General features: G+C 33.6%; 1 protein-coding gene across 1 annotated transcript in view; it reads right to left on the bottom strand.

Annotated features, from left to right (window-relative positions):
- Positions 1-15,257, bottom strand: part of LOC6039698 (RAC serine/threonine-protein kinase) — a 51,786-nt gene that overhangs the window by 19,075 nt on the left and 17,454 nt on the right. Inside the window, exon 3 of the mRNA XM_001849205.2 lies at positions 2,751-3,518. Coding sequence (XP_001849257.1) covers positions 2,751-3,335 — 585 coding nt within the window. The 5' untranslated portion in view covers positions 3,336-3,518. The remainder of the gene's footprint in view (positions 1-2,750; positions 3,519-15,257) is intronic.

The following is a 15,257-nucleotide window of genomic DNA, read 5'->3' as shown; positions in this document are numbered from 1 at the left end:
TATGAACACGATCACGAATACAGCACAAAAAGAACGCCACAAAAATCCATCTTTCCGGCGCTGCTGCTCACACGATAATGACGCGCAATAATATTCATTAGCACAATGACCCCCCTCACCGTATGCATGATATGAACACGATCACGAATACAGCACAAAAAGAACGCCACAAAAATCCATCTTTCCGGCGCTGCTGCTCAAACGACACTGACGCGCAATAATATTCATTAGCACAATGACCCCCTCACCGTATGCATGATATGAACACGATCACGAATACAGCACAAAAGAACGCCACAAAATCCATCTTTCCGGCGCTGCTGCTCAAACGACACTGACGCGCAATAATATTCATTAGCACAATGACCCCCTCACCGCATGCATGATATGAACACGATCACGAATACAGCACAAAAAGAACGCCACAAAAATCCATCTTTCCGGCGCTGCTGCTCAAACGACACTGACGCGCAATAATATTCATTAGCACAATGACCCCCCTCACCGTATGCATGATATGAACACGATCACGAATACAGCACAAAAAGAACGCCACAAAAATCCATCTTTCCGGCGCTGCTGCTCACACGATAATGACGCGCAATAATATTCATTAGCACAATGACCCCCCTCACCGTATGCATGATATGAACACGATCACGAATACAGCACAAAAAGAACGCCACAAAAATCCATCTTTCCGGCGCTGCTGCTCAAACGACACTGACGCGCAATAATATTCATTAGCACAATGACCCCCCTCACCGTATGCATGATATGAACACGATCACGAATACAGCACAAAAAGAACGCCACAAAAATCCATCTTTCCGGCGCTGCTGCTCAAACGACACTGACGCGCAATAATATTCATTAGCACAATGACCCCCCTCACCGCATGCATGATATGAACACGATCACGAATACAGCACAAAAAGAACGCCACAAAAATCCATCTTTCCGGCGCTGCTGCTCAAACGACACTGACGCGCAATAATATTCATTAGCACAATGACCCCCCTCACCGCATGCATGATATGAACACGATCACGAATACAGCACAAAAAGAACGCCACAAAAATCCATCTTTCCGGCGCTGCTGCTCAAACGACACTGACGCGCAATAATATTCATTAGCACAATGACCCCCCTCACCGCATGCATGATATGAACACGATCACGAATACAGCACAAAAAGAACGCCACAAAAATCCATCTTTCCGGCGCTGCTGCTCACACGACACTCATTACCTCTGGGGTATATCCATATTTAAAAATTCCATTCAATGTCATTATTTCTTATAAAAGTTTTTGTATAAAGACCACACCACACCCTATCAAAATTTTCCCTTAGTTCAAGCCATATTTAGCAATATAAAAAGTACCAATAAATTGAGTTATGGACACTCATAACATTTTTGAACAAATTATTAATATCCTTGAAGGGTATATCAATTTTTTAAAAAAATCAAACTATCTTTTTTTAACTTTTTGGTATAGATCATAGATAAGCTATAATGAGTTAAATAAAAAATAATAACACATTAGGTTATGGAAAATTGGTAAAAATTTGCCCACAGATAAAGTAAAATTAAATAACAAAAAATAATAACAAATTTGATTATGGAGCTGATTGTTTTTTTTTTAAGATGGAACATCACACGAACAACGCGATCATTGACTGAATAATTGTCTATGTGCCATTAATCGAGTTGTTATTAAAGGGCTTTTACTGAAAACGAAACAAATTCAAGTTTTTTTTTCTCTAGTTATTGATATAATACCCTTTGGGAAATTTGTATAACTGTCAAGAAGTCAGGATAACAAATTTTGATATTTTTGTGGTATATTATGGATCAATTTGTTCCAATTTGGACTAGGTCAATTTTGCATCAACAATACGTTCCAAAACGAATGTTTCCATTGGAAATGATGAACCACAAAGTTTGTTTTTTTTTATTGCTGGAAATTTGTAAAATCATTTTAATTTTCTCTAGGTCAGAACAAAATGTTGGTATTTTAGTTTTGTTATGGCATATCTCTGAAACTTTGGGAAAATTTTTACTTTGAGAAACTTTTGGTGATCTTGTATCAAGCTTGATTTAAATAAAAATTATTTATCAATCTTAATTTTGTTCAGATGCTTGGCCAAGAAAAAACATAAAACGTATGCTGTTTATCAATGCCAGACATATTCGAGGTGGCGAAGAATATCACTGAAAACAACTTGGAATCTTCCCTGTTGCATGAAAAACCTTGCTGGTCAAATAAACGACATGAAAACACCAAATTTTGGTATTACTTGTGCAAATAAAAAGCGACCAAAATGTGCCCTTGGTACTGGGCAACCAAGGGCACAATAGATGGTAAAATATCATGGAATCATAACAGAATCATGTATCTGGAAGTTCACAGCAATACCAAAATCTGATATTCCAAGGGCATGGGAATACCAAAAAATAAAATCATGTGAATATTCAAGTTTTCGTATTAAAGCAATGTCCTAAAATCCAGAAAATTTCAACTTGGTATTGAAATAGTTTTTATTTTTGGTTTTCTTTTGTCCTTGGTTTGGTAATACTGTGGTATTCAACTTATAAGATTTTAGCTCAAGTAATACAACATTTTGCTATTCTCATGTTATTTTCCCCTGCTCGGGCAAGGACAGTCCTCCGCAGAGAACAGTACAACACATTTTACAGGTGTTATCAGTTGCAACAAAATATCATCATCACCCAGAGAGTACTCACCACTTTCTTCCTGCCGCTGATCTTGCCGGTGGACGTGCCCTGCACCGAGAACTTCTCCGTCAGCAGCTCGTCCTCGGCGATGGACGCCATCTCGACGTCCTCGTTCGACTCGCCCGGACCCGCTCCGCCCTGGTACGCTTCGGCCTCCGTAAGCCGATTCGCCACACTCCGGATGGCCTCGACCCACTCTTGGCGCTCTTTCTCCTCCTCCACGTGGAACATCCGCTCGATGACGGTGGTCCACTGGAGGCCACGGATGATGAAGGTAAAGGGCCGTGGCCGATCGACGGACATGATCTGGCAGCCGCGCACGGTAAAGTTGTTGGATGGTTCCGCCTGGAAGGACGCGTCCGGACGGTTCTTGTACCCGACCAGGGTGCCGTCGTCCTTCAGGACAAAATAGCGCGAGCGCCAGTTCTTGATGTGTTCACCGCGCTTGTACAGCCAGCCCTCCTTGATGATCGTGGCTGGTGGCGGCTGGGTGACCCGGGTGGGCTGTGAAATGGGCACTGAAGCCGCAGCCGTGGCCGGGGCCATCGTCGGCTGCTGCTGCTGGCTGTTGTTGGTGGCGTCGGACGATGACATTCTGACGGGGGCTCTGTTGAACGATCAATTCGCGATCGCGATCGTGACGACGTGTTACTTTCTCGCTCGTGTGCTGGTGGGCAATTTGCGCCACGGCAATAAGACGACTGCCGCCTCGCAGCTTAGCTCAATCAACCGATGCTGCTTGCAGGTTCAGCTTCAGCTGGCGTTGTTATTTCAAATCTATAAAGTAAATATTGTAAATATTTATTGAATCATCGTTTGACGCGGATGAAAAAAGGAGAGAGAAAAAAAAACCTGCCAAAGGAAAAGAAGGTTTATTGAACACAACAAAACCGGATTAGTACGTAAGCGGGTTGGCAAATACAAAACAAAAACCCGCCCAACCAATAATATCTGGGCTTTGGATGATGGTGTGGAGGCCGCTGAGCTCACAGGGGCTGCGGCTTAGCTCAAGTGCTGCCGGGTGTGCAGTACGTACGACAGCACCGGTGAACAAAGTCTGAATCGATCGCGTTGCGACTTGATTAAATGGCTCAATTCAGAAGAGAGTGAGCACGTGCGAGTAAATCTAGTGATTGTTTGAAAATGATTAAACACGATTTTATTCTAAAAGCAAAGCAATAAGAAACCTAGAGTCATTATATTTATTTTCTTTTAGAAGAACTTGTTTGGCATCTCGCGTAGATGATTTCCAGCATGTTGTGCCATTGATAAGAGTACACTAATTACGCTAATCTTTAAATCTCCCGAAGACCCGAAGAGATTATGTTGAAAACCTTTAAGTGCAATCAAAGAGCTTCTAAGAAGTTCTTCTTAAGGGGTTACATACATGTAGAATATCAGAAAATTTCATATTAAAGAAAATTTATTAAATCCACAAAAAAGATGATTTTCTATCACTCCTTATGTTTCATGAAGATTAGAGGTGGGCAAAACCGCTCTTTTTTAGGAGAACCGCTCATTTTCGTTCGCTCATTAAAAGAGCCGCTCTTTTGAACGGCTCTTATGGTTTTTAAAGTTATTTCACATTGGACTTTTATAAATAATTTGATCTCTATGTCAAGACTTCTACTCGAACCAAAACGTTGAAATAATTGAATGGCATCCAAACTTAAATCTAGGATTTTGAAGAAATCGCTATCAATTTTAAAATTGCGTTTATTTTTGTCCAAATTGAACTAATGCATTTTATTTGGAGAAAATATTCTGTAAACTCTTTGCTACATTCTGATTTAATCGATTAAGCCTTTAAACGCTAAAGTTTAATCGGACAAGAGAATTTAGTTTTTTTTTCCTAAAGTAGATGTTTGGAAATATTTGACAAGTTAAGCAATTTTAAGTGCTCAAATTTGTATTTTGATAACACATTATTGTGCAATTAGTTGAACAATTTTTTTTTCATTTTGTTTAGAAAATCATTTACTTTTGTAGTTTCAAAGAAAAGTAGGAAACTGAAAATGAGTTTAATTTTTTTAAGTGATGTTTGGCAGCATTGTTATTTTGGGATTATTTTTTATAAGCAATTATAATTCAATTTGGAATTGTATTTTCAACTCTCAAAAATAAATTTTATGCTACAATTTGTTCGCAATTCAATAATTTATATTTATAACAAGTTTGAAAATCATTCCATCTTGGAATGGTTCTTTTAAAAGCCCGAAGTTGAAAAAGAACCGCGGTTCTTTTTTGTGAGCCATGGTTCATTCGCTCTACTCAGTGAACCGGCATTTGAGCGGCTCGCTCTTTTTTTGGGTGTACCCCATTTGGCATAATGGACATTTGGCATAATGGGTTTTCAAGAAGGTCGTTTGGCATAATTATTACAGGCTTTTTTTTATAAAGTATTTATTTTTTGTAAAGAATAATAATGTATAGCTTTTTTTCCTAAACAGATAATTTTACTTAAAAAGATATTTTTTTTTCAAGAAATCAAGTTTCTTTGTCATTTTTTCCCAATAGATGTAATTTTTCCCCTTTTTGAATATTTCTTAAAAGGGCTTTAAAATGTTTACTTAAAAAATGTATTTAAAAATATTCTATATAATATCAAGAGTTTTATCCTTTTGAAACACTTTGCTGCTATTTTTTTGTATTAAATTTTTCCTTCTTTTATTTTAAATTCAACCTAACAAAGTTATGTAAGTTTTCTCAGTCTTTAAATATTTTGCAATAAAAATTTTATACTATTTTCCCTTTCCCTCCTTTTTTTAATTCAACCTATAGAATGTATGCTCTTCTTTAAAGAATTGCAATAAGTTTTTAAAGCAATTTTCTCTTCTTTTATTTTTAAACTTAAAGAAGGTAAAATCATTCAAAAGCTGTGCTGTTTGTTTTTTTTTTTTCAATATTTTGCAATTTTTGATTTTTATGCAATTTTCTCTTCTTTAATATTCAACCTTATGGATGTACATTTTTTCTTTCTTTAAATATTTGACAAATGAGTTGTTATGAAATTTTCCCTTCTTTTATTTTAATTTCAACTTTAAGAAGGGAAAATCTCTAAAAAAAATTGAATATTAGGAAATTGAGTTTGCTTATAAAATATTCCCTTCTTTTATGTAAAAATCAATCAAAGTCTCTTTAAAGATTAACATTTTGCCACTTTTCAAATATTTGACAATCGCATTATTTTTTATGTTTTTCACCTACAGCTATTCAAAAAATCAATTTAATTAGCACAGTTTTTTTTTACAATTGTTCCGTCTTTAAGATTAGTTTTGAATAAATAAAAGAAGGAAACTTGCATAAACAATGTTATTGCGAAAAAATAAATCAACAGAGAAAAAAATGCAGAAGTTATCGAAATGCTTAAAGAGAACATCTATAGATAATTTCCCTTCTTCAAGTTGAATATAAAAAAGAGAAAAAAATTGCATAAAAAAATTAACTCCAAATATAAAGAAAAGCAAAATTATCTCCATTGTCAAAGGTTTGAAGAGGTTTTTCTCATCTTTAAGTTGAAATTTATATAAAAGAAGGGAAAATTTCATAAAAAATATAATTGCTCATTATATTGAAAGAGGAAAAATGTAAAGCTAACAACAGAAATTTCCTTCTTTGAAACTAAATTTTTAATAAAAATATCGAAACTTCATTAAAATGCTTTATTGTGAATTATTCAAAAAGGAAACAATTTACTGTTGGGGAAAAAATAAAGAGATACCTAATTTTTCGTAAAAAATGATAATCTTTTAGAGTAATATAAAAAAGGTAAAAAAACAATACATTTACATTCGTAAAAATGAGAAATACTCATAAAAAAAACAAAAAAAAATATGCCGAACGTCCTTTATGGTTTTTGAACGGGTTATGCCAAACGTCTATTATGCCAAATGTCCATTATGCCAAATGTCCATTATGCCAAATGTCCATTATGCCAAACGTCCCTGATGTCTTGGACCAATTATGCCAAACGTCCTTCTTGAAAACCCGTTATGCCAAATGTCCATTATGCCAATTGGGGTACACCCATTTACGGGTGCCACGATATCTTGAAATGGGATAAACCAAATTAGCTGAAATTTGGGGTGAAGACTCTCAAGACGTATCCCTTGTGTATGACGAAGCCCAATTTTTAAATTTTGCTTTTTTTTAAATACAACAATAAAAAAACTGTCAATTTTTGGAACACAAAAATATTTTAAACTTTTTTAAAATATTTTTTTTCTTTGAAAATCGACCTGCACACGGAACCGGGTTGGTAAAGGCAGTAATTTTGTTAATAAATGAAAATGTATGAAACAGATTAAAAAAACGTATAAGTGTGTGCTCATACCAACCTCTGATTTTTTTGACGATTTACATGTATGTAACCCCTTAAGAGCACAGTCACACAAAAAATATAGCTAAAATCTGTTTTTTCAATGAACTGATGTTTTCTACACATTATTCTTGCTGGAAAAAAGATGTTTTTAACGGGTACAAGCATAACGTTACTTTAAACGAAAATGTCATCTAGAACAAGCTGATCACCGTTAAGAAGAGCTCTTAGTGCTGATGCATGCCTGCTCACAACAAATATTGTTACATTTTTAAATTTGATGTTTTGAGTATTAGTTGAAATAGTCGGTGTCATAATTTTTCGATTTAGCTTTTTATTTATTTTTTTATTAGGGGAAGACCCGTGTAGTAACTAGAGCAGGTTGGCAACAATTTCTTTAACTATTCCCGATTTTGGCAACACCCAAATTAATTTGCTAGTTTTGGTCTCGTAATATTTTCAAAGCAAAAATTCATCAGTTAACGATGTTAATTTATGGGTTTTCTTAAAAAAAAAAACATTTTTTTTAATGATTTCTCGATTTCGACAACATCCCTGAATTGGCTACATAAAATTCACGTCGTGTTGCCAAAAACGGGGTGGCACTGTATCACTAAATTATGTTAAATCAAACCCACCGACAAACCACTAACCAGCTGCTAGCTAAATCGTCCAACATATCCCCACACTTATCACCGGACGAAAAGCCGCGGGAATTTAGCGACTTGTGGTGACGACGACGGACCGAACCGGACGCGCGGACAATCGCACACAAACTAGAAGCACGACGACGACGTACGGTTACACGTTGTTCACGTGAATGCCGAATGGCGGCGCTTATATTTGCGTCTTGAAGTAAACAACTTTTACGCCACCACGTCACCACCACCTCGAGGTTCCCCGTCGCAATCTCAAGCCCACCTCGGAAGTGGAAGAGTCGGTGGAGGATGATTCTGAAAATTTTGAGAGTTCTTTAAATGTGAAATTGAGCAATGTTTTTATTTTATGTTATACCTTCACGGTTAACAAAAGTTCTCCCAATAAAAAAAATAAATAAACTGTTCGCTCTACAGCATTGCCTTGGCGATCTCGATTGTGAGATTCCTACTCTAGGTGTCCGAAGTCTTGGTTGTTCAGGCAATTGCAAACCTCTTTTAAAACCTTAGCTTCCATCCACCCCGGGATTCTAACTGACGACCTCTACGTTAGACCGTGGCCAACATTTACTTCCCCGTCCGACGGAAGGCGTGATCAGACTAATTTCGTTTCGAAAAATGCCACCTCGTCCGTCTGGGATCGAACCCAGTCCAACTGAGGTGAGAGGCAACAACGCTTACCAATACACCGCGGGTCACGGCAAAAGTTTCCTGTGTTTGCGTATTTTGTGTGTGGTTTCGTACAGAAACGCCTGATTCTATGTTTATATAATCCGTTTTCAGCAAATTGGGTCCTAAAATCAAGCTTAAATTTGGGAAATTATTGTTCACAACGATTAAGCTTATTTTTCTGAGTACAATGACCCTTTGAACGGCCGCAAAAGATTTAAAATGGATTTTTAATTCAATTTTTAAAAGTTAACTTCACGGCCCTTCTTGACAGTAAAGGTCCTACTTGACAACCCGTTCTCAGGGGACCAAAGTTGATCCATTGAAAAAATGTTTTGTTTTGTTTTTTTGTTGTTGTCTTGTCAATAGGGTCCTAAATTTTTATGTACAATGATTTAAAACATGCTTAAAACCATTTCTGATCACTTTTTGTTATTTTTACGCAAAAAAAAAATTGACAAGACAACATTTTTTCGATAGATCAACTATGGTCCCCTTGGAAAGAGCTGTCAAGCAGAGCCTTTTCTGACAAGAAGGACCGCGAGGTTAATTTTTCAAAATTGAATTAAAAATCCATTTTAAACTCTTTATGGTCGTACAAAGGGTCAAAGTGCAAAGTGCTCAGAAAAACAAACTTTATCGCTGTAAACAATACTATCAGCAATCTTAGCTCCATTTTAGGACCCAATTAATTTATTTGCATTAAGGGGTTACATACATGTACAAAATCACAAAATTTCATATCACAGAAAATTCACCTAATCCACTAAAAAGATAATTTTCAATCACTCCTGAAAGTTTCATGAAGATATTTCGTAACTAAACTGAGTAAGAGACGATTTAAGTTCACAATTTTTCCATGCGCAAAGCGAACTGTCAAACTTTGTGAACGTTTTCTCTAAACACCGAGTTGATTTACGGGTGCCACGATATCTCGAAATGAGATAGACCAAATTGGCTGAAACTTGGGGTGAAGACTACCAAGACATATTCCGTGTGCATGACCCGATTATGAAATTTTGCGTTTTTAAAAAATACAAAAATCAAAAACTATCGATTTTTTTATATGAAAAACTTACAAATATTTTTATCTTTTTTTTTTTAAATTAAGTTTTTGAAAATCGGTCTTCGTCATGCGCACAGGACCGGTTTAACGAGTCTTCACCAAAATTTTGAGCTAATTTGGACAAAACAGTGTTGAGATATCGTGGCACCCGTTTTTTGAAACTGCTAACTTCAAATAGCTATATCTCAGCAACGATACATCCAAATGTCCTCAAATTTATTTTGTTAACAGATGAAAATGTATATTTCAATGGGACCAACCACAAACGTGGACACTTTTTTGAATTTAAAGAATTTAAAGAATTTAAAGAATTTAGAGAATATAAAGAATTTAAAGAATTTAAAGAATTTAAAGAATTTGAAGAATTTAAAGAATTTAAAGAATTTAAAGAATTTAAAGAATTGAAATAATTTAAAGAAGAATTAAAAGAATTTAAAGAATTTATAGAATTTAAAGAATTGAAAAAATTTAAAGAATTAAAAGAATTTCAAGAATTTCAAGAATTTAATGCATTTAAAGAATTGAAAGAATTGAAATAATTGAAATAATTAAAAGAATTTTAAGAATTTTAAGAATTTTAAAAAATTTAAGAATTTTAAGAATTTAAAGAATTTAAAAAATTTCAAGAATTTAAAGAATTGAAATAATTTAAAGAATTAATAGAATTTAAAGAATTAATAGAATTTAAAGAATTTCAAGAATTTAATGAATTTAAAGAATTGAAAGAATTGAAATAATTGAAAGAAATTTAAGAATTTTAAAAAAATTAAGAATTTAAAGAATTTAAGGAATTTAAAAAATTTAAAGAATTTAAAGAATTTAAATTTTTTAAAAAAATTCAAGAACTTACAGAATTTAAGGAATGTAAACAATTTAGAGAATATAAAGAATTTAAGGAATCATAACTTTTCTACCGGTTAGATGAACCGGTTTAGCTAAATCAGTTCAATTTTGTTGCAGAATAACTATTCAGACAATTTGAAAGAGTTAGATACAGTATGTCAAAAAAGTATTTACACCCCTTGGGCACTATGCACATTTTGTGATGAAACATGTAAAAAATTTAAAGTTTGACAAGAACCTAGTACTACGTTTTGTTCAGAAACTCATGCCAAACATTTTGCTACAAAAAGCTCATGAAAAGATGATTTCTATAAAAAGTTATATAACAAATACTATTACGAAAATTAAAAGGTGCAAAAAGTTTGTACACCTTTCGAAAAATTTACATAAATAATGTTATTTGTTGACAAATCACCATAAATCCAGTCTCCCAACTCCAAATAGGCATCCTTGACTGATTAAAAAAATAATTTGGATTGAATATAAAGTTTACTTACTACTTAGTATAAAAGTTAATATAACTCTGGAAATTCTATATAAAACTTATCTAAACTTGATTTTGCAAACTTTTAATTCAACTATATGTCAATATATTACCATAGAATTGCTAAATAAACATTTTGGAGTGGGTATAACACCGTTTTGGGGGTATTTGTATCGATAGAATAGATTTTTCGTTGGAATTTCGTACCAACCCGGAATTACGTCGTAGGAAAATCCGCCGGCATCCGAACCGGTCCACGATTCACAAGTCAACCTATGTGGAATCGGAAAGGGCATAAAATTTCCGATCTTTTGATACCCATACATCCAGGTTTTCTTTAAAACCTACGTTTTTGAATACCTGGGCAAAAAGTAAGTTTGATCCACGAGAACAAAAATTACGAAATTCCATACATTTTTGGCAGGTTGCTCAAACGAAACCATAACAACGTTTTTGCTTAGGTATTTAAAAACGTGGGTTTTATAGAAAACCTGGATGTATGGGTATCAAAAGATCGGAAATGTTATGCCCTTTCTGATGCCACATAGGTTGACTTGTGAATTGTGGACCGGTTCAGATGCCGGCGGATTTTCCGACTACGTAATTCCGGGTTTGTACGAAATTCCAACGAAAAATCTATTCTGTCGATACAAATACCCCCAAAACGATGTTATACCCACTCCAAAATGTTTATTTAGCAAGTCTATGGTAATATATTGACATTTAGTTGAATTAAAAGTTTGCAAAATTAAGTTTAGATAAGTTTCATATAGAATTTCCAGAGTTATATAAACTTTTATACTAAGTAGTTAGTAAACTTTATATTCAATCCAAATTATTTTTTTAATCAGTCAAGGATGCCTATTTGGAGTTGGGAGACAGGATTTATGGTGATTTGTCAACAAATAACATTATTTATGTTAATTTTTCGAAAGGTGTACAAACTTTTTTTGCACCTTTTTATTTTCGTAATAGTATTTGTTATATAACTTTTATAGAAAACATCTTTTCATGAGCTTTTTGTAGCAAAACGTTTGGCATGAGTTTCTGAACAAAACGTTGTACTAGGTTCCTGTCAAACTTTAATTTTTTTACATGTTTCATCACAAAATGTGCATAGTGCCCAAGGGGTGTAAATACTTTTTTGACATACTGTATGTCGCATGATACATTTTGTGCCAGAAACGTTCAACCGGTACAACTATTGAACCGGTTGAGTGAACCGGTTCAGTTGAATCGGTTCATTTTGTTGCAGATTGACTATTCATGAAATTTTGAGAAGTTAGATGTGTCGCATGATTATGTTTCGAATGAAAAGTCATGTTTTTATTCTCTTACTGATGTTAGTATATAGAACAATAAATGTTTACTTAACTTTTTTAGTAAAACTTTATGGAAAACGTAGTCTTTTTTATATTTTTAACATAAAGTTCAGGTGAAGACCTTTCCAAAACACTATAAAACTTTGAGTTTTGGTCATGTTTTGCCTAAGATAAAAATTTTACAAATTTACTGTAACGCATTTTGCTCGGATATTTTTTCGTTCACCGCCTCCCCCCCAAGCCCCGCCCAAAAATCCACTAATTTGCATATTTTTCCTTAAAGTAGACTTTCTGACGATTCCAAAACACTATAAAACAATGAAGTTTGGTGCTATTTTGCATATTTCCCAAGCCTGCGAAAATTTACTGTAACGCATTTTGCAGGCTTCGGGTTGTACAGGGAATTTTTTTTCTTCGGGTCTTGACTGTTAAATATAATATGATTTGGACTGAATAACTGAACTGAATTGTTTTCAATTCTCATTTAGGTTTAAAATTAAAAGCTAATTTTGTTCCTATTTAAAATAAATATATATGGAAAATAATTATTAACAACTCAAAGGTTTGTTTAAAAAGTAAGACGCATACTAAGAACTAAAGTGACATCGACCCACCAAAGCGGATGAACAACTTTTTTTTAAGTTGGAAAACAATGTTATAAGCTATCTGAGCATTTCTCTAGGATTTCGGTCATTCGATTTTTTTTGTATTTTTTTAATCCGACTGAAACTTTTTTGGTGCCTTCGGTATGCCCAAAGAAGCCATTTTGCGTCATTAGTTTGTCCATATAATTTTCCATACAAATTCGGCAGCTGTCCATACAAAAATGATGTATGAAAATTCAAAAATCTGTATCTTTTGAAGGAATTTTTTGATCGATTTGGTGTCTTTGGCAAAGTTGTAGGTATGGATACGGACTACACTGGAAAAAAATAATACACGGTAAAAAAAATTTGATGATTTTTTTTATTTAACTTTTTATCACTAAAATTTGATTTGAAAAAAAACACTATTTTAATTTTTTTTTATTTTTTTATATGTTTTAGAGGACATAAAATGCCAACTTTTCAGAAATTTCCAGGTTGTGCAAAAAATCATTGTCCGAATTATGAATTTTTTAATCAATACTGATTTTTTCAAAAAATCGAACTATTGGTCGCAAAATTTTTTCAACTTCATTTTTCGATGTAAAATCAAATTTGCAATCAAAAAGTACTTTAGTAAATTTTTTTGATAAAGTGCACCGTTTTCAAGTTAAATCCATATTTAGGTGACTTTTTTGAAAATTGTGGCAGTTTTTCATTTTTTTAAATTAGTGCACATGTTTGCGCACTTTTGGAAAAAAATATTTTTGAAAAGCTGAAAAAATTCTCTATATTTTGCTTCTTCGGACTTTGTTGATACGACCTTTAGTTGCTGAGATATTGCCATGCAAAGGTTTAAAAACAGGAAAATTGATGTTTTCTAAGTCTCACCCAAACAGCCCACCATTTTTTAATGTCGATATCTCAGCAACTAATAGTGGGGACTTGAAAAATTGAGAAGCGTGTGGCGAAACGTACGAGCAAGGAGTCTCACGTCTTTGGAAAAATCCACGTTCTATCTGCTTGTGAATGGCAAGCTGCCTCACGCGGCCCTGTTGTTCCGGCAACATCGGATCAGTAGTGCTTTTTGCATTCATTGTCCGAACGAAACAGAAGATCTAGAACATAAGCTAAGCAAGTGCCGTAAAATAAGCCTTTTGTGGAACCACCTTAAACCAAAATTAGAATCCATTTTGGACCGAAGAGTAGAGTTCAAAAACTTTCAAATCCCTGAATTCGGGGCAATAAGAATGGCAAATGTAGAGAGATGTCTAAAATTGTTTATCAACTACGTAAACTTTATTTTAGATACAAAAAATGATTTTACGACTCAAGCACTTGATTTTTTACTAAATTGTAACTGCCCATAATATGTATCTCTGCAAACTGTAACAAAACTAAATAAACGTGTTAAAAAAAAAAAAAAAAATGGTCCGATTTTCAATGTTAATATATGAAACATTTGTGAAATTTTTCAATCTTTTCGAAAACATTATTTTCAAAATTTTCAAATCAAGACTAACATTTCAAAAAGGCCAAACATTCAATATTACGCCCTTTTAAAATGTTAGTCTTGATTTGAAAATTTTGAAAATAATGTTTTCGAAAAAATCGGAAAATTTCACAAATGTTTCATATATTAACATTGAAAATCGGACCATTAGTTGCTGAGATATCGACATTAAAAAATGGTGGGCTGTTTGAGTGAGACTTAGAAAACATCAATTTTCCTGTTTTTAAACCTTTGCATTGCAATATCTCAGCAACTAAAGGTCGTATCAACAAAGTCCGAAGAAGCAAAATATAGAGAATTTTCTCAGCTTTTCAAAAATATTTTTTCCAAAAGTGTGCAAACATGTGCACTAATTTAAAAAAAAAGAAAAACTGCCACAATTTTCAAAAAAGTCACCTAAATATGGATTTAACTTGAAAACGGTGCACTTTATCAAAATTTTACCAAAGTACTTTTTGATTGCAAATTTGATTTTACATCGAAAAATGAAGTTGAAAAAATTTTGCGACCAATATTTTGATTTTTTGAAAAAATCAGTATTGATTAAAAAATTCATAACTCGGTCAATGATTTTTTGCACAACCTGGAAATTTCTGAAAAGTTGGCGTTTTATGTTCTCTAAAACATATCAAAAAATAAAAAAAAATAAAAATAGTGTTTTTTTTGCAAATCAAATTTTAGTGATAAAAAGTTAAATAAAAAAATCACCAAATTTTTTTTACCGTGCATCATTTTTTTCCAGTGTAGTCCGTATTCATACCTACAACTTTGCCGAAGACACCAAATCGATCAAAAAATTCCTTCAAAAGATACAGATTTTTGAATTTTCATACATCATTTTTGTATGGACAGCTGCCAAATTTGTATGGAAAATTATATGGACAAACTAATGATGCAAAATGGCTTCTTTGGGCATACCGAAGGCACCAAAAAAGTTTCAGTCGGATTAAAAAATACAAAAATTAAAATTGAAGAAAAAAGACCGATTTCGTAGAGAATTGCTCATCTTTCAAAAAGTCACATATCTTAACTGTTAGATGTGTTTGAACAAATTGCTTTGA

The sequence above is a fragment of the Culex quinquefasciatus genome, chromosome 3 (assembly GCF_015732765.1).
Source record: "Culex quinquefasciatus strain JHB chromosome 3, VPISU_Cqui_1.0_pri_paternal, whole genome shotgun sequence".
In the NCBI taxonomy this organism is placed as follows: domain Eukaryota; kingdom Metazoa; phylum Arthropoda; class Insecta; order Diptera; family Culicidae; genus Culex; species Culex quinquefasciatus.
Note: the sequence above shows the minus strand (reverse complement) of the source record. Positions and strands in the feature narration are given on the sequence as shown.